General features: G+C 38.4%; 2 protein-coding genes across 2 annotated transcripts; one reads left to right on the forward strand and one right to left on the reverse strand.

Moving 5' to 3' along the window:
• Positions 1–1,868: 1,868 nt before the first annotated feature.
• On the reverse strand, positions 1,869–5,112 carry LOC122310651 (septin and tuftelin-interacting protein 1 homolog 1). The gene has a single exon (XM_043124741.1). It carries the CDS (start codon positions 4,967–4,969, stop codon positions 2,342–2,344), a length of 2,628 nt encoding a protein of 875 aa, XP_042980675.1. The 5' UTR covers positions 4,970–5,112; the 3' UTR covers positions 1,869–2,341.
• Positions 5,113–6,874: 1,762 nt separating this feature from the next.
• LOC122311837 (maltose excess protein 1-like, chloroplastic) lies at positions 6,875–19,202 on the forward strand. The gene is made up of 9 exons (XM_043126558.1): positions 6,875–7,268; positions 8,152–8,325; positions 8,580–8,870; positions 9,012–9,101; positions 16,826–16,927; positions 17,022–17,140; positions 18,381–18,443; positions 18,551–18,612; positions 18,749–19,202. Exons 1-9 carry the CDS (start codon positions 7,032–7,034, stop codon positions 18,829–18,831), a joined length of 1,221 nt encoding a protein of 406 aa, XP_042982492.1. The 5' UTR covers positions 6,875–7,031; the 3' UTR covers positions 18,832–19,202.
• The last annotated feature ends 398 nt before the right edge of the window (positions 19,203–19,600 follow it).

The raw sequence follows: 19,600 nt of genomic DNA on the forward strand, positions 1-19,600 counted from the left end.
TCTAACCAACTAGAGTAGAACTCCCATATCAAATTAACATATAACACCAAATCCCTTCCGAGTTTTATTCAACTACAGGGCTATGCACAGGAAAAACAGCAATCATCTATGATTCGTGGCTCCGGAGTCTATGAGGTACAACACATGGAGAGCCTCATTTTTCATTTTCTATAGCCTATGTATCTTCAATGCAGTTAACCCCTAGGGGTTGGCTCAGGTAGTAAAGGCCTTGGGGTTGGGGGCATGCTACCCCCAGGTTTACGATTCAAATTTCCTTGGGTGTAAACAATCTCTAGGGACTATCGGACTAGGGGATTTTTCCCTTGAATCACCCAAGGTGCACTTGCGGAAAACTCATTGCTGAGGGCCTGTATGCCCTTGGGATTAGTTGGGATGCTGATCCTGGACACCCGGTGCCAATAAAATAAAAATGTATCTTCAATGCAGTTGTTTTATCTTTCCTATTAGCATTACTACCACCTATAATGTAAATGCACCTACTGTACTTTTCCAAGAATGATATGATGTATATCACAACTACGAAGATGGCAATTTATTCATTGATCTTCAAAGCAATGTCAATTTCAATGATAACGCAGACAAAAAATAATTACATGCTTGTGTTTGTTGTGGCTTTATCACCTCTAGACATAAGTGCTGACCAACTAGCATCCAGGTAGATAAACAAGAATTCCAGAATATTGGGAATATATTTTGAAAGTAAAGTACTGCATGTAATGCACATCTCACAAACAGGACGATGCCACGACCGTGAAAAGAAGTTCGTGCCTTCGTTGGGAGAGGCATCAAGGGGGCACAAACTACATTCACAAAGTCTAGGTTCCTCTAGTAGAAGGAGCCTTACAAAATGATATCTGCTTAACCCAGTAAATGACTACAAGCAAAAGCTTTTTATCACGAAAATTTAGCTAAAACAAGCACGTTTCAAGTCCCAGCCTGCTATAAAAAGAAAAGGTCACTAGATTAGCAGCTGAGATAATGCTCTTATATATGTCCTGTATTCTTGGGCTCTTGCCTATTCTTTCATGATTAATAATATTTGTTTACCGATAAAAAATAAAGAAAAGGCACATATTTTAAGTGAGCTTAGTGCAGTGGGTAAATTTAGAGCGAAAAATTGATTAATTATAACCAAGTATATAACTCAAAATGACACTTTTTTGGACATATATGCATTAACTCTTAAAATATCATTAAAAATACTTTTTAATTCACAAAACAATATTGCAATATTGTATTGACAGAAAATGCCCAAGTTCAATAATCTGCTAATGATGGCACCAATCCACGCCACAAATACAGTCATACAGGTTCCTAGGAAGGTCAAATGCAAATGCACGACAATGTGATTTTGCTCTAGTTGACAACAGATTGTTCTTATTAAGAGGCTCAACTAACATACTTCATAATAAGTTTCAATTACCAACACAAGGTTCAAAGTTTGATATTGAATAAGAAATATAGCGGATAAAGTAAATCATTTGCTAGAAGATATGCAGACGTCTTGGGAAACATCAAACTTGGCCTTATTTATGATACATATCAACAAAGAATGCCATCGATATCTGGAGGAGATAAACTTTACAACTTTGTTGAAAGCAACATCACCTTCAACTTTAAAGACTTCTTGCTCTTAAAAGTTGATATTTTTGGTGAATATTTGGATTCTAAAGCTTCTAGAGAACGATAAAAACGCACTACAAAGGCTCTGTAGTAACCTTTCCTATGGGTCAGGGAAGTCCTTTTTGCTGTGCTATATGGAGGTGTAGATGAAACTCCCATGGTGAGGTGGTGAGGTGTTTCCGGTATTCATTTAATATATACTGCGTAGTATGCTTCCCAATAAATTAGTAATTAATACCAGTATTACATAACCATCTCTATTGAAATAGTATTCAAATTGTACAGATGACGATCCAGTCACAACTATGGATGCATTTCAATGAATGTATCTACTATCTATTAAACAAGGTACCTTAAGACCTAATATCGTTAACACGAAGAAGATCCGTATTTACAAGACCAGAAAAAGGGACAAAAGCAAAATGAAAACCTATGTTAAAGTCACTTTTCCAAAAAAAAAAAAAAAAAAAAAAAAAAAAAGAGAAAAACTATGCTGGTGTCAAGGAAAATTAGACTTGCAATTTCAATTCGTACAACAAAAATCCTAGCCACCACAAGCTGGAAGAATCAGGACAAGCTAACCTTTTAAGTCCTGAATCTATGCATAATGAATAAGGCCTACAAATCAGAAACACTGCTCCACCTCAGCACAGAGTTTCTTCACAACCTAACAACTTTTTGAAGGGCACTCTACAACTCAGCGTCTCTTTGTAAGAAAACTATTGTGCTTGTCCAGCAAATCTTGAAGGGATACAAGGGACCACGCTTCATCGGTTTGGGCATACACCTTTTGATTCAAAGAGTCAATTATAATGCTTACATTACCGAAACCGTATATCTGGTGACCATTGTGCATCCTGGCAGGTTTAGGCTTAAACAGTAATCCATGCTGTTGGGCATGGGCCTCAATAACTTCTTTCAAGCTCATGTCAACGGCACCACCCATACCATCCATATTTGCAACACCACTGAGGCTTGCAGCTGCTTGCTGTGCCGCTGCTTTCTGCTGAGCCTCAAATTGCCTTTGCTCAAGTACCCTAAAGTAGCTGATATTCTCTTTCAGACCAGGTTGGACCACCTCCAAACCTTCTACAGCCTGGTTCATCATCTCAAGACCAAGGTTAAGCTGATACCGGATGCTTTCATTGGCCAGCAGCTCCTTTGGAAGAAGTTCCTTCCAGCCCAGGTACCATTTTGTAATCTCCTCAAAGTTTGGGTTCGACTGTAACCAGTGATATAAGACCAGTAGCCACTTGGGAAAAAATAACTTCTCCAACATATCAACCATAAGATGAATTGGTACATCAGAAGCCCAGTTCATAACCCAATAAAATTCATCAAGCTTCTGAATTGACGGGTTTACTTGGAATTCCTGAAGAACAAGCTGCAACTTTGGAACTATAAATCTACGCATAAGCTGCTCCCAACTCACTGAATCAAACACAGTCCTCCAAGGTGACAATATAGTATACGCAGACACATCACTCGGGTGCCAAGCACCAAGAATTTGACTCAACTTGACACGTATCGTCTGATACATACCCTCCAATTTGTGTCCCAAATACGGTAACCATGGATGCATCCAAATGTGGATCGGAACAGTTTCCCGCAGTGGTTCCCAAGAGCCCACAGCACTACTCAATTTCGGCATCACAATGTTATCCAAGATATATTGGAGAACTGAAGGAGGTAACAACTTGTCCCAGGAATCCAAAAACCGTAGCATCGGTTCTGGGTCTCTGGCCTGCCAAGTATTGACGCCAGAAATTCTCACAGCCGGTAACACAACTTCAGATACCAATTGGGCATAAGGCGAAGAACCAGTATCCCAGATATCGTGAGAATTTTCACCCTGAAGCAAAGTCTTCCACAAAGACACAACCTCCAACCCGTGAAAGGGATTCTGAAGAGGGTCCCATCCCTGAAACACTCTAATAAACAAAGGCAAAGCATATGAGCATGCAATGCAGGACAAGTTACATATCTTATAATCATCAGGAAATTTTCTCTGTAAATCCCCGAAACACTTCGCAAGCGAGTCCAACGTCAACTTTCCCATCGAATTCTCATCTCCTAAACGGTCCAACACGCCCAATATCTCTTCCATACTACCCAACTGCTGCTTCTGCCTCTCGGCCTCAACAACCAACTTCTCCTTCTGATTGCTCAGCATCTCCACCGCCTCCTTCTCGTGCCTCAAGTCCCTGTCAATCTTCTCAATTTCGAGCTCCGCTAAGTCCACAACTAACCTCAAATTGTGCTGAAGCTCCGGCATCGGCACGTCTTCCTCCCTCGCCTTCTCCTCTGCATTCAAATTCTCCAAATTAGTAAGCACCCGGACCTGCGGACCCCTCATATCATAAACCTTCTGAACCACTTCACCGAACCCCTGCTCCGCCTTCCTTTCCAACAACTCTTTGGCAGTCACATACTCCTCCTTCTTCTTCCTGGCCTGCTTCGACCACCGCCTCTCCTTCACTCTCCCCACATTCTCAGCAACACCCCCCGAACCCTTCTTCTCCTCGAGCTCCTTCAACGCCGGCGGCAACTTCGTCTCCTTATAATCGTTGAACCCCATGCCCATATTCTTAGGCCGCAACTTCGCCTCAATTGGCGCCACAATCCCTTGCGCATTCTTGCCTAGCCCACCGCCCTTGTACCCCATTTTCTCCAACAACTTCATCCCAATCCCCTTCGTGTGCTTCTCAAACCCACCAACATCGCTCCCACCTACAAACCCTTGATCTTTCACTCTCTTACCCTTATCCACTTTCGACTTCTCCGCTCTCTCCTTCTCCCTCCTCATAGCCCCTTCCTTAATCTTTTTCCCAAACGCCGATGGCAAAAAAATGTCATCGTCATCATTTTCACCTCCACTATTACCCTTGTTACCATTACCGTACTCTTCATTCTTACGAACCCCGTTAGAACTCGAATTGAACCCTAGACCCAGCCCAGAGCTAGCCGAACCGAACCCAAGCCCCAACCCAGGTTTGTCGTCGTCGTTCTCATAATCATCGTTGTTTTCTTTCTTGGAATTCTGATCGATTTCCTGTGTGGGCAATACGGTCCCGGTGGAAATGAAATTGACGGGCTTGGAGAGGTCGGCCTTCTTGTAGAGATTGGGATCTCTACGGCGCTTTTTGGTGGAGTAATCACCGTCAGAATCGGAGCCGGAGTCAGCGAAGACACCGTAGAGTACGTCGTCTTTGGTCTGAGTGCGCTTCTCCTTGCGCTTCCTGTAGTAGAACTCGCCGCCGATCCATTGCCCGTCCTCGAAGTCGTTCTCCGTCCCGAACCTCTCCATCTCCTGGTAATCATCCATCTTGACGAAAAACCAAAAACAAGAAAAAGATCTAGGACTTGAATATCCTACAAACCAAAACCCTAATTCTGTACGCAGAGCCGGAGATTGGCACTCGGCTTCATCAGATTTCTTGCCTGAAAATGGATTGTTATAGTATTCTTCGTCTTGAATAATGCGGATCCAGCTGATCCAAAACCGACTACCGTGTGAAATGGGCTTCGTCTTGCCTTTGGGCTTGGGCTTGAAATATAATAATTGTCTTCTATATTATTCATCACAGTTATAAAATAATTAAATATTTTTAAATGAAATGTTATAAGACAGCTTTATATTATACACATCAATCTAATTAATATGTGATTTATTATTATTTTTATTTTATTTAAATACACATATATTTAACCATTAATATAAAATAATAAAAATAATAAATCTCATAACAATTAGGTGAAAGTATGTACTGTAAAATTTTTATATAATTTGTTTAATTGTCAACCATTTGACGTTACGTCAAGAAATTATAAAATAATAATGAAATGATAAATAACATATTTGATGTGATGAGACAATTAATTCATTTACAAGTTAGTATGAAAAACACATTATACATATAACATGTTAAAATAAATAAATAAATTTTAAATTTCTCTAACAAATCAATTTATTTCATAATAATCAAAATTGAAACCTACTGGTTTATCAAGGGAATCGAATGCTTTGATTTTTGATTTTTAGTTCGGTTTGGTTCAAATTTTATGCATTTTTTCATTTTTCTCCTAAATTGTTTTTACATTGTATAAATGAAGTTTCTTAATCTAATTGTGTGTAATAATATGTTAATTTCATGATACTCTCTAAGATATTAAATTACTAATATGTAGAGGAGCATATAATGGAAGTCGAGTTATACTTATATAACTTAAGGTTTAATATATCATTTAATTAATGAGTACTATATAATATGTAGTATTTATTACATATTAAGATATGCAAGTGCATCAAGTAAATGGTAGGCGATAAATTTAATAAATACTACCGGGTAACCATTAATAGTAGCATATTAATATCTTAAGAATAATGCTACGTACAAGTTCTAAATGTACAATTTTTACGCAATTTTTTTTATAAAAAAAATGGATCCTACTGTACAAAAGTGTGAAAAATTCACTAAGGTACCATTTGATTACATAGATGAGATGAAATTTTTTTTAAGAAAAATTTTAAACATAAGTCCATACACCACACACTATCTATTTTTTTAGATTTTTTTATTTTATCAAATATTTGATATATGAATAATAAATAGAAAAATTGAATTAGTTTAAAAAGAATAAATCTAAAACAAAATTTTAAAAAATTTTAAAAAATAAAAAATATGAGGTGTGTGGTGTATGAGACTTATGAGTAGCAATGCTCTTTTTTTAAAAGTTAAATAAAATATTATTATAATATAATTTTTTAATGTTAGTTTTTTTTTTTGAAATTTGAAAAAATTGAATTGTTTATTATATTTTGTGTAAAAATTTATAAAAATTATAATAATGAGATGATATAAGATGAGATATTTTAATTAAACAATTAAGGCTTAATATTAAAAACTTTTGTATTTAGATCTTCCCTCATCAATACCTTTATGCTAATATTAGTATTAAGTAATTATAAATAAAAAAGTTAAGATTTCACGATACAATTAAAAGAATTGTTACATATATAAAAAAGTTATATAAAATAAATCTATAAATTAATATAATTTTATAGAATTTGTTAAATTTATTTTATAATAAAAATAATTTTACAATTTAAAATATAAAATCTGTTAATTTATAAATTTATTTTTATATAATTTTTAATTGTCAAAATATTTTCCTATAATAATTAATATCTGTTTAATATATATAATTTTAACGACTTCTTTCCACGTGTCCTCTCCGCACTCCCACATTTCTCGCTACCCAATCTGCAGTGAACAACTTTTCCCGCTGCCACCCTTCTCTCCCTCTCTCTGTCTCTCTCGCTCTCCATCAATCTCCGTTCGTTCTTCTGTATCGAACGACATAATCCTATCCTTAATACTTCTTCAATGGCCAAGTCTCTCGTGGTTTCCTTTGGTAGTCAGGCGCCGGTTGGTCCTCAACATCCTTCTTTGTCCCCAAACTACTGCCACTCGCTGCCACCACCAAAGCCCTTCCTCTCTTCCACTCTCCAAAGCCCCCTCTCTTTTAAGTATGATTCTTTCACTCCTTTGCTTCACCGCCGACTCATCCGTTTTCCGGCTCCTTCCGCTCTTGACTCCGACGTCCCACATCCCCTTCACGAGGTACTTCCACTCCGACTCCGAGCTCCTTGTGTTTTAGTCTACAGGTTTAGCCAATGCAGTGTTTGCCGGGCCGAGAAAATGGAATGAGTTTACCGATAAAGAAGAGAAATCCCGAACAATTTCGGGCTTTCCATTTCTCATTCTCTAATTCACAATTTCAAGCAAAATCAATAGATAATCGGTATTTATTTTGTCGTGGTTGGGGGATAGACAGTTTACAGAAGACCGATATCATTAATCCAAGCTAGTCAGCTGAATAATCGTTGTACTCACTTTTCCAAAAGATTCGATTTAGTTAACGTGGCGTAGTGGAAGAGCCATTTGGTTAATCTCAAGAAATTAATACCTAAGCAAATTTCTGGTTGAGATTTTCTTTTTGGTGGCGGAGGGGTACGTACAGGACCGGTCAGTTGAGCAAAATGATTGTTGACACCTAGTTGAGTAGGATCTCGCTTTTCAAAAGATTCAATTTCCTATCTCCTTTTTCACAGTTGGTGCTAAAGGAAAAGCTAATAGATATGATGTTATAACAACTAAAGCTTTGGTTATAGGAATTTTCTTGTTCTTTTTTTGGCTTTTTGCTTTGATATATAACATTGTATAAGATGTTAATGAAATTCTAATTCTCAGTACTGTATTTGGTTGAAATTAATTTGAGGCCTTACATCTTGTGTTCTCTTTTTCCTAATAGAAGCTCAACTTAGTTGAGCTGAAAAATGAGTAGAGGCTCAATTAATACTCACATTTTCTAGAACCAAAAACAAATTGTGCTCCTATGATGTTGCATTTTTCATTTTTCATTTTCCTCTTATCCTATGGCTGAGCTATAAGCCCTTGGTTTTAATTCAATTTACTGATGGATTCCATTTGGGGGTTTTGAAAGGGATCAGTGAAATATGGGGGCAGTAAGAGCTTTGAGCAATGGGATTCGTTAACTGCAAAGTTCTCTGGAGCATCAAATATCCCATTTCTGTTACTGCAAATGCCTCAGATCATCCTTAACGCTCGCAATCTTTTGGCTGGTAACAAAACAGCCCTTTTAGCCGTCCCATGGCTGGTAAATCATTACAGCAGTGTCTTTGTTATTTATAGCAATACTATGTAATTTTGTCATGCTCAGCTGAGTGATGTCTCAATCCTCTTCCATGGCTTTGTTATGCTCAGCTGAGTGATGTCTCAATCCTCTTCCATTATTACATCATGGAGAGTCCAAGATTCAAAACTTCAAACAATTTTATTTTGCTATTTTTTATAATCAACCAGGCAGATAATTTGCCTTTGAACTTAAGGAACCTAATGTTGCAAATGCAGGGGATGTTTACTGGTTTGCTGGGAAACCTTTCACTCCTCTCATATTTTACAAAGAAGAAGGAGAATGAGGTGATCGTTGTACAAACATTAGGCGTGCTATCACAATATGTGGTATTTGCACAGCTTGCACTGGCTGAAGCCATGCCTCTGCCTTATTTTGTGGTCACTTCAGTTGTTGTCGCAGCAGGACTTGTATTGAATTTCATGAATTATTTTGAATGGCTCAATTCTGGATTATGGCGTCTTTGGGAAGATTTTATTACTATTGGCGGGCTGTCTGCACTTCCCCAAGTAATCCCCCCCCCTCTTTCTATCAACCTCTCTATTAGCACCCCCAAACACACGAACATCAAGTATTTATTTTGGTATTTAGATAATGATGATGTTTCTAAAATTTGGGTTCAATATTGACAATGAAAATATTTAATGCAGATTATGTGGTCTACCTTTGTCCCATATATACCAAACAGTATCTTGCCTGGGGCAATAGCTTTTGTTATAGCAGTGGCGGCCGTTATTATGGTAAGTTTACACTACCTGTGGGCTGTTTATTTGTTTTTATTTACGTCAAACTGATGGGTTATGAGTCATACATGAGGAAAGCATTGGCACACAGCTCAGTTTAATTCTAGGTGCATAAAGTTTCCTTTCTTTTGTCTATGGTGTTGGTAAATTAATATTCTTACTCATGAAGGAGGAGAGAAACCCATCCCTAAGAAACCATGCTTTAAGAGTTGACAGAGACATTGTGGACACTGTCTTCCAACATGATTAAACTTTTTTTGCTGGACAATGAGTGAAACTCTTCACCAAAACAATCAATACATTTAATAACTCTTCATTGTTAGATTCCTTAACTTTTCACATTGTTGAACTCATCGACCAAGACGTACTTTAGAGTCACTTTCCAAACCATAAGAGTTCCTTCCCTTTCTTATTTTCAAAGGGATTTTTCAATATTGTTCCCTGTCATGCGAATAGAATCATGGATAGATGTACTTCTTGTTATCACGTATTTATTTCATGTCAAAGATTACCAAAGAAAAATGCATGATATGATTTGTAGATAATCAGTCACAAAGAAATATTGCTCAATTTCAAATGTGTTCAAACTAAAATTAAATTCATTAATAATAGATTTTTTATCGGTAAACTATATTTTTTTGATCATTAATAATAGATTTTTACAAATACATGCCTCATTCTTTTTTCTACCTTCCCTTTGTGAGCCAAATCAGGCACACGCTAATGTGACCTGGCCTTGTCCAGTGCAGTTCTAAGCATAGTATGCAGGGGTGTGTGTGTGCGCGCGTGCGCGTTGATCTTTATTTTTGTGATCTAGAGCCCCAAAGGATCTGTAAGGTCTTTCCCTCTGGGTGTTTACCTGAGTCACTCAAAGGTTTCCATAACTGCTGTCTATGTAATGTGGATCAAGCTCCCCAATACAAGGAACAAAAGCTGTCATTCTCAAATAGTCATGCTTGGTAATGTGCCAATGTTTTTTTTTTTTTTTTGATAAGTAAGCACAATCTTATTAATAATAATAGGCATAGCCCAAGTACACAAGATGGTATACAAGAGATAAGACCTATCTAGTTGGCTATGGTAGTCACTAGTCATGTACATTTTGTCCATTGAAGTCTATAGCTAGAGACCACATGAATAAAGTATTGAAAAATAAGATATGAATCTCCTCCGTAGTCTGCTCCTTATCTTCAAATGTTCGTTCATTATACTTTTGCCACACATAATGCAGATCGGTACCATCTTCCACACAACTTTGATTTTTGGATCTCCTCCCGGCATCACCCAGCTGGCTAATAATTCCACTACTGACTTCGGCATCACCCAATTTAGTCCTACTCGGCTGAATACTTCACACCACAAGACTCTAGCTGTCTCATAATGTAGCAGGAGATGATTCACTGACTCACCATCTTTCTTACACATACAACACCAATCAGTAATGATTACCCGACGCTTTCGCAAGTTATCGGTAGTCAATATTTTACCCAGGGCTGCTATCCAAATGAAGAAAAGTGTTTTGGGAGGTGCCTGATTCCTCCACAATCTTCTCCATGGAAACGAAGAGTTTGGTATAACTGTAAGAGCCTTATAATAAGAGCGAGTCGAGAAAGTACCTTTACCCGTAGGTTTCCACCATAGCTTATCTTCCTACAAACCATTTGGCTTCATAGAATACAGTAGGTTAAAAAGCTCCGTGAAAGTGTTTACTTCCCAATCATGTGCTGCTCTACAAAAAGTGACGTTCCAAATAACTTGATCCCTTGAGTGAACCACTAGGTCCGCCACCGAAGCTTCTTGATCACAAGCCACTTGGTATACCGATGGAAAATAATCCTTTAGTACCTCCTCCCCACACCAAATGTCTCTCCAAAATCTTGTACGTGTGCCCTCCCTCACCAAGAGTTTAGTATGATTGGCAAACATCCCCCACCCTCTTCTTATTTGCTTCCAGATCCCCACTCCATACGATCCATTCCCCTCTCTAGTACACCAGCCCCCCCATAGACTGCCATGTTTACTATCCGCTACTAATTTCCATAATGCTTCCGACTCCATATTATATCTCCACAACCATTTCCCTAGGAGTGCCCGATTGAAGGTTCTCGAGTTCTTTATCCCCAATCCACCTGAAGAAATTAGTCTGCACACCTTATTCCAACTGATTAGGTGAAACTTGAATTCATCCCCCAACCCACTCCAAAGGAAATTATGATACAGTTTTTCGATCCTTGTAGCCATAGAAGCTGGAATTGGGAATAAAGACAGAAAATAAGTGGGTAAGTTAAAGAGAGTACTCTTTATCAGGGTCACTCAGCCTCCTTTCAACAAGTACAATCTTTTCCATCCAACTAATCTTTTTTCTATTTTCTCGATAACTATATCCCAGATAGCTATGGCTTGTGAAGCTGCCCCCAATGGTAAACCCAGATATGTCATAGGAAGGGTGGCTACCTTACACCCTAGTATGCTAGCCAACTGTCGAGCTCTACTAACATTCCCAACTGGGACTAGTTCTGATTTATCAAAATTCACTCTCAAACCCGATGCTGCTTCAAAACATAATAGTAGCGTTTTTAGTGTCCTCAGTTGTTCTTGTTCAGCCTCACAGAAAATTAGAGTGTCATCTGCAAAAAGTAAGAGAGAGATCGAGGTAAAGCCCCTATTCAAATCACCCACTGAAAATCCAGCTAGCATACCATTGGTAACAATCGCCATTAACATTCTACTTAAGGCCTCCATGATGATAACAAAGAGGAGTGGGGACAATGGATCCCCTTGTCTTAAGCCTCTTGAGCTGTTAAAGAATCCTTCTAGACTGCCATTAATTAGAACTGAAAATTTTGCCGTTGAAATGCACCATTTGATCCACCTACACCATTTTTTTCCAAAGCCACACCTCATCAGTAGGTAAATCAGGAAGTCCCAATTTACATAGTCATATGCCTTTTCCATGTCTAACTTACAAATAATCCCTGCAATACTAGATTTTAGTCTACTATTCAAACACTCATTGGCTATTAATACCAAATCCAGTATTTGACGACCCCTAACAAATGCATTTTGTGGTTTTGAGATTATCTTACCAATGGCCGCCCCCAACCTGTTTGCCAGAACCTTTGAGATAATTTTATAGACCCCGTTAATGAGGCTAACGGGCCTAAAGTCCTTCACTTCCACAGCCTCGGTCTTCTTCGAAATTAATGCACTAAAAGTCGTATTTAAACTTTTCATGAATTTCCCAGACGAGAATAGTTCTTGGAATACCTTCAATATATCCTCTTTTACCACCTCCCAAGAAGTTTGGAAGAACCCCATCGAAAAGCCGTCTGGTCCTAGTGCTTTGTCTTGCCCCATACGTCTGAACATTTCATATATCTCCTCTTCCTCAAACGCTCTTTCCAGCCATGCCGCGGTCTGTGACTCAATGGAATCAAATACAAGTCCATCCACTTTTGGCGTCCATCCCTCTCTTTCTGTAAATAGCTATTCGAAAAAATTCAGCACATGTTCCCGTCACAGGTGCCTCATTGTACTCTCTACCATTGATATTCAGCATCTCAATAGTGTTATTCCTCCTATAAGAGTGGCACTACCATTGATATTCAGCATCTCAATGGTGTTATTCCTCCTATGAGAGTTTGCCACTCTATGGAAGAATTTTGTACTTCGGTCCCCTTCTTTCAACCACAATGCTCTTGATTTCTGTCGCCAAGATATCTCTTCAAGTGATAAAACTCTTTCCAGCTCTGAGGTCAATTATGCCTTTCTTGATCTTTCCTCTGTGGTGAGAGATCTACCTTCATTGATCCTTTCAAGAACCTGTAACTCCTCCATCATGTTTTTCTTTTGCTCCCCTAAATCACCAAAAGATTGGGAATTCCAGAGCTTTAAAACTTCCTTTAAAGCTTTTAGTTTGCCTGCAAGAATATAAGGAGTACCATTAGACTGGTAAGAGGACCACCAATGCCTTACCCTTTCCACAAAGCCCTCGCTTTTAAGCTACATGTTTTCAAACTTGAAGTACCGCCTCCCACTTTGAATGCCTCCTCCATCCAGTAAAATTGGAAAGTGATTTGAGCATATACGCGGCAATCTCCTCTGACTGACCTCTGGATACTGACATTCCCACTCTGGCAATATTAAGAATCTATCCAACCGTGACCACGTCTGGCTATTGGACCAAGTAATAGGGCCACCAATGAGTGGTAGATCCACCAGGTTCAATTCAAAAATACAATCGGAAAACTCTGTCATTGCTGGACGTAGACGACTGTCACCCGATCTTTCACTGGGGAACCTTATGATGTTAAAGTCCCCTCCTATGCACCACGGAAGGTCCCACCAGTTGTGAACCCCCGCAAGTTCCTCCCATAGATGGTGTCTGATGTTGTCAACATTTGGTCCATAGATTCCTGCAAAAGCCCATAAGAAGTTATCCTCCACCATCTTTAAAGAAACAACCACCATATATTCCCCTATAAATTCCTCAATCTTCATCACCATCCTTTTGTCGCACATCACAAGGATATCCCCCGAAGCCCCATTCGAAGCCAAATAGACCCAATCTACATAAGGGCAATGCCACACACTTTTCACTATTTTTCTGGTCACCAGTTTCAATTTGGTTTCTTGTAGACACACAATATCCGCCCGCCATTTCCGTAATAAGTTTTTATGCAAGAGTGCTTGTTATACTCATTTAGCCCTCGAACATTCCAAGACACTATTTTTGGCTTCACAACGAAACAAATGTACCCTTCCCTTTGGTCCTATCTCGGTTTGAACTACCCTCATTCAATGACTAACTAATCCAATCTCTTAAGCTCCCTTTGTTTATTGGCTCCTTTATTCTTAGAATGCGAGTGACCCGCCTCAATGTCCGTGAGGAGAGCCAGAAATTGTTCTTCATAGCCCACACACTTCATACCCACTATATGCTGAATATCTTTCACCTTTTTGAAAACCCAATCCGATATCTCACACTCATTTGGTAAAAGATAGTCTAGAGGGAACGGATTCTTGTCCCCCTGCCCTACACCCTGATTATGACCTTCCCATTCTACCATTGTGTTCACTGCCTCCACACCATCTGATATGTGTTCAGATGGAATACCAGTTATCTCCCTTATGGCATTCGGTTGATATATCTCTTGAGAGGCAGGAACCATACTTATTTCATTACTTTGGTTACCAATGAATGAAACTATTTTACCAACTAAGTTCTGTCCACAACCCGTAGGTGGGGATGCTCTTGAGAGTTGATTTTCTTCATTTTCCTCCACTGTCTCCTGATTCCTTTCAGTCCCATACTCAAAAAATAAGTCTAAATGATCATCCTCTGTACCATGTACCTCCGTTTGAGCAACAAACTTCACCGTGTTAATTATCGGTGAGTTCTGTGCAAAGAAATCTGGGAAAAGTGCCATCGGGGGTTGGATCTCCTCGTTTTCCTCCACCCGTGACGGCAGGATCTGCTCCACCCTCTTCGCCGGCGCTGTCTGTGTTACCGGCGCAAGTTTCGCCGTTGTTAGTTCGGCCTGCACATGGGTAGAAGGATCGGGTCTCGATTTCTCTGCTTCCGATGTAGAAGGATCAGGTCGCAGTTTCTCTGCTCCCAACGTAGCTGGATCGGGTCTCGGGTTACGGATCCTCCAGTTTTTTGTTACTAACGGCCCGTGGCCTGAGGCTGGATCACTTAGCCTCTTGCTTGGGCCTTTTACCGCAGGCCCACTTTTGCCGAGATTTAAAGACCTCTGGGCCAGATTCGCCCCCCCTTCCAAGCCCAAACCCGGCCCATTATAATCATGCCCCCTTTCCTTTTTTATTAATAATTCTATAGTCATTTGCAGATCTTCAATCTGCGACTTCACTTCCCTTAGCATTTTCAACGTCTCCCCGTCTGTCACTCCACCTACCTGTCTACTGTTATCCTGACTCTGTACATTGCATGTCTCTCTGTCAGGGGCCTTACCCATTGCCTTACCCATTTGTACTAGCCTGCCTTCGTTTTCAGTCCGCTGTGCTCGTGGCTGTTCCACCATCAGAGCCTCCCTATAAGACAAAGTTTGTGGCTGCGTCTTGATCATCATCCTTTTCCGATTGCTATCGATGTGCACTTTCCTCTTTTCATCAGAGAGGTCCCATAACGCTTCCCCCATCTTATTCCATCCATTTCCTTCTTCCTCAGGTACAAATATGAAATTCCTCCTCCCTCCACCTCCATATTCTGCCACTGCCAAATAACGCCCTCTCGAGTTTGAGCACCGTTGAACAATGAAGCTACTATGCCTTCCCTTTTTGTGGTATAGAATTCCTTTTGTTCTTCCGTTGAGCAGACCTCCATTGCCTTAGCCAATCACTGCACTGCTGAAGGGCCCAGGATTATCTTTGCCACCATCTTCCATGTTTTTTCTGTGATAACCACCCTACCCCCTTCCTTTTCAAGAGTGAAGCATTTTGAGTCTATAACTAACTCCTTAAACCACAGCATAGTGTATCAGTATAACCCAGTAAACGCGGCCGTGAGAACCGTCGTTAACTACCTAAACTAAAGAACTGAAAGAAAGCTAACCATCACTAGGAGAAAGAGTATGGAGAGAAAGTCTACGGAGAGAGAGATGTCCTTTCAAGAGAAAGCTAACCACCCTACAATTGTCACTCCGTTGCTACAGTTAGAATATTTGGGTGACATTCTGCATTTTTAAAATTTATTATCTTTTGTATTGATGATCCCACAATGAAATGAACCTTGACCAGACACATTAATTCAGTTGGTTTTTAAAAAAGTGTAACTCTCAAACCTCACGTGTTTTATGTATCGAGAATGCTAGTCCCTGGGTTTGACCGCTAGTGCATATGAATTTTTTTCCTTTTTTTTAAATGTTTAAAAAAGTTACTACTAGTGAATTTGTGTATTATTTTTAAATGTTTAAAGATGTTTAAAAAATGTTTAGGAAAAAAAGTCAGATTGCACTAGTCCAGCGGTAAGAGTTAGGCGGCACAGTAGAAGGGTCCTTTATGTATTTCAGTTGGTTTAGATCAACTGAAGTGGAACAAAGAGAAGTGTAACTGTGTCATAAAATTTAATCACATTTCTTCTACGAATATTTAATGAGAGAAGTGAAAAAGGCTCCATTATATTTCTGTCAAAATTGGAAGGATTTGTGAGAGTTGGAAGGATATTGTGTACTAGGTGTTAGAGGGCATTATTATAATAAGTACAACTCATGAAGGTATAATTGTCAATTGCATGTTTAGTATATGTAGGAGAACAGTAATGAATAAACAGTAGGGTTTTGAACAAATGGTTTTCCCCTCTTGTTTCTATTCTCTATGCTTTACAACACTAGGTAAGTGTAACACACCCTTAGTGGACTCTATTCTTTACACTTATTTTCTCCTCTCTTCCTTTCATTACTCAAACAAAAGAAAATACTAATAAAATTACTTCTCTTTTCTTCCTTTTCATCACTTCTTTTCTTCACAATTGACAAATTAAAATCAAAAGGGCTTATCTCGGTACATTTCCATCCAGACAAATTCATCTCAAAACGTACTGTGAGATTAGGCAGTTACCTTTGATATGAACATGAACAATTCACGGTTTTTCATCTGGTAAAAATGTCTGTGTTCAAATGATTTTTCATATTTAAAATTTCTTTATAAGAGAAATTGGAAATTTGTGTCGTTTCTAAACGTGTAGTTGCTAAGATTTGCAGGCAAGACTGGGAAAACTTTCAGAGAAAGGTGCGAAGTTTGTTGGAGCAATTTCTGGGTGGACAGCTACCCTTCTCTTCATGTGGATGCCAGTTTCACAAGTGGTAAGCTAAGCTAGGCTTGCTGTTATAGAATTGCAACATATCTAACAGGGAAATCTCTTTCATTTTTATACTGAGACTTTGTACTCCTGTTCAGTGGACAAATTTCCTAAATCCTGATAACATCAAGGGCTTATCAGCTTTCTCAATGTTGCTTGCTATGATGGGAAATGGACTTATGATCCCACGTGCACTCTTCATTCGTGACTTTATGTGGTAATGCTCTTGTCCCTCTAGCCTTTTTCATTTTGTGATTTCAATGGTGAAATAAGATAGTCATTGTTCTGTAAAACTTGCTTCATACGGTACATCTATATCTATTATTATCTTTTGGAAACAGCTCGCTTTGTATGAAACCACACATCCTTACTCAAATTATAAATTTTGGAAGCTAAAAGGTTTGAACTCAATCATAATCACTCAACCTTTAATCCATTAGAAATTTTGGAAGTTTAGAAGTCATTTGCTATTTCAGGTTGATTATTCCTCCACATGAGAATTGTTATTTAAATTATAATTAAATAAAATATGTTACTAAGTTAAAGTTATTTAATGACAAATATTGTATCTACTTAATTAATAACTTTTATTTGGGAGTACTGGACTTTTAGTTTCAAAAGGGATGTCTTTCTGGTTTTCTCAACCTAGGTTTTTTTTTTTTTTTCAAGTTTTGTAACAAATGGATTTATAAATTACTGTTAGTACTTCCCTTCACTCAAGTAAGATTTGTGAAGATTCTCAATTCTAAGATAGAAACAATGGATGATAAGGAGAGAGGAGATCAAAGTTCTCAACCAAAATTTTGGGGATCAAAATGCTAGCATTGACGCTCTTTTAAAGGTTTTATTTATTGCATAATGGTTCAAGGTGTGCTAACTTAGTTACCTCCACTATTTTTATTTAATAAATTTAGCTATTCCTACATATCACGTAGGTCCTTCAACCAGTTAATAAAATAATTATGCTTGCCGTCTACCATGGTATTGTTTATAATGACGCCTAGCATGGCATATATTGCAAAGACTATATACCTTAGTACTTGCAGTTAAAAGAAGGGCAGTCCTATGAAGCAATTGTGATTCTTATGTTTATTGACTCCAAATCTGTTGGTGGAATCCATTTTTTTGTGAGAAAAGAAAGGTTGTTGCAGTGGAGTGGTCTGTCCAAATGGCTGCTCTCTCCATCAACAGAAAATCTCCATGCATAAATTATCTATGATCAGTGTCAAATATTGTTTTATCATTTTTTGATTGAAATGGGAAGTATCGCAGAATTCTTGTACATATATCATTTGGCTTCTTTAGACTGCTAGGAGGTTATATACCAACCAATAGATTTTCATGAACTTCTTCTCAACCTGGTTTAACACCCTTTATTGTTGAGCTTATTCTTTGATGTATAGGTGAATTATTGCTATATACACATTAACAAAATGATGGTTCATCTCTGATTGCAGGTTCCTTGGTTCATCTTGGGCTTCTTTGTTTTATGGATATGGGAATATTTTATGCTTGTACTGGTAAGAAAACCCTAACTAAAAGAGATGGTCTCTACTGGTATCTTTAATGTTTTTTGAGCAGCCATTTGGATCTCAAACTGAAACAAGGTATTGTATTGTGATTGCAGTTTCAAAGCTATTAGTAAGGAATTCTTCTTTGCAGCATCAACCGGTTTGTTTTTGTGGATAGGTTGTCCCTCTTCCTCAGCAGTACAACAAGCCAATTACTCTTTTAGAGTTATATACAGAAAAATATGTTTTGGCCCATCCATTGATTATAGTGTTTCAGGTGGAAAATATCTCTGATATAATTATCCTTGTAACAGGAATGGCTCTGTGGAGGGACACCGTAGTTTATGGTTATGGCTCACCTCTAACATCTTTAAAAGAGTTGGTTTTTGGATCTTAATCCAAGGTGATTGCTGCAAATAGATCCCAACTGATGCAGAAGTGACCTGGCCTCTAAATCCTGAGCATGAAATGTAGCAAATTATCCTCCGCTGCGATGCCAGTGCTTGATTGACAGACATCTGCGACACTAGAATGTTCAAGTACAAAGCATGTCTCTCATATCATAATTATTGCCAGAATTTTATCTCCAGGATTTTGCTGGAATGAATGAATACCTTGGAACTCTTACAGGTTGGTTATATAGGGATAGTTATTCTTAATCAATTATGAAACCACATTGAACTCGGAAGACATTTGTCCTCAAAATTGTTTCGTGCAGTTTCATGTAACATTGTTATAATCTCTTATAATTATTTGTTCATTTCCACACCCTGCTTGTTTTTTAATCTCTCTCTCTCTCTCTCTCTCTCTCTCTCTCTCTCTCATACATCTTCTATCTCTGTCTTAGAGGAGGAGTTTGCTCTTTGACAACATTATTAGTCCAAATCCAAGAATTATACTCAAAAATTTTGCAAATGTGAAAAATTTGCTCCTTTTGCCATGTGCGTTGGAGAGGAATGCCTGCTGCATGCTTCTTTACATCAAACAGTGTGATGATTTACTCGGGAAATTGTTGGACTGAAGTTTTATTCAATAATCATGGTTGTGGTATGAATCTGACGTTTTAATCGATTCCACAGGGTCTTAACAAGAGAATTCTTATCAATAATTAAAAAAACATAAGTAAAGCTGCATTAAACACAAATATATAAACATAAAAAATAAAG

The sequence above is a fragment of the Carya illinoinensis genome, chromosome 5, assembly GCF_018687715.1.
Source record: "Carya illinoinensis cultivar Pawnee chromosome 5, C.illinoinensisPawnee_v1, whole genome shotgun sequence".
Classification (NCBI taxonomy): domain Eukaryota; kingdom Viridiplantae; phylum Streptophyta; class Magnoliopsida; order Fagales; family Juglandaceae; genus Carya; species Carya illinoinensis.

What these genes read in the sequence shown, in the direction of transcription:
- LOC122310651 (XM_043124741.1), bottom strand. Translation starts at nt 4,969, where the DNA reads ATGGATGATTACCAGGAGATGGAGAGGTTCGGGACGGAGAACGACTTC.
- LOC122311837 (XM_043126558.1), top strand. Translation starts at nt 7,032, where the DNA reads ATGGCCAAGTCTCTCGTGGTTTCCTTTGGTAGTCAGGCGCCGGTTGGT. An exon ending in GGCTGTCTGCACTTCCCCAA is followed by an intron (nt 8,871 to 9,011) that starts GTAATCCCCCCC and finishes TATTTAATGCAG; the next exon opens with ATTATGTGGTCTACCTTTGT. An exon ending in GGATGCCAGTTTCACAAGTG is followed by an intron (nt 16,928 to 17,021) that starts GTAAGCTAAGCT and finishes ACTCCTGTTCAG; the next exon opens with TGGACAAATTTCCTAAATCC.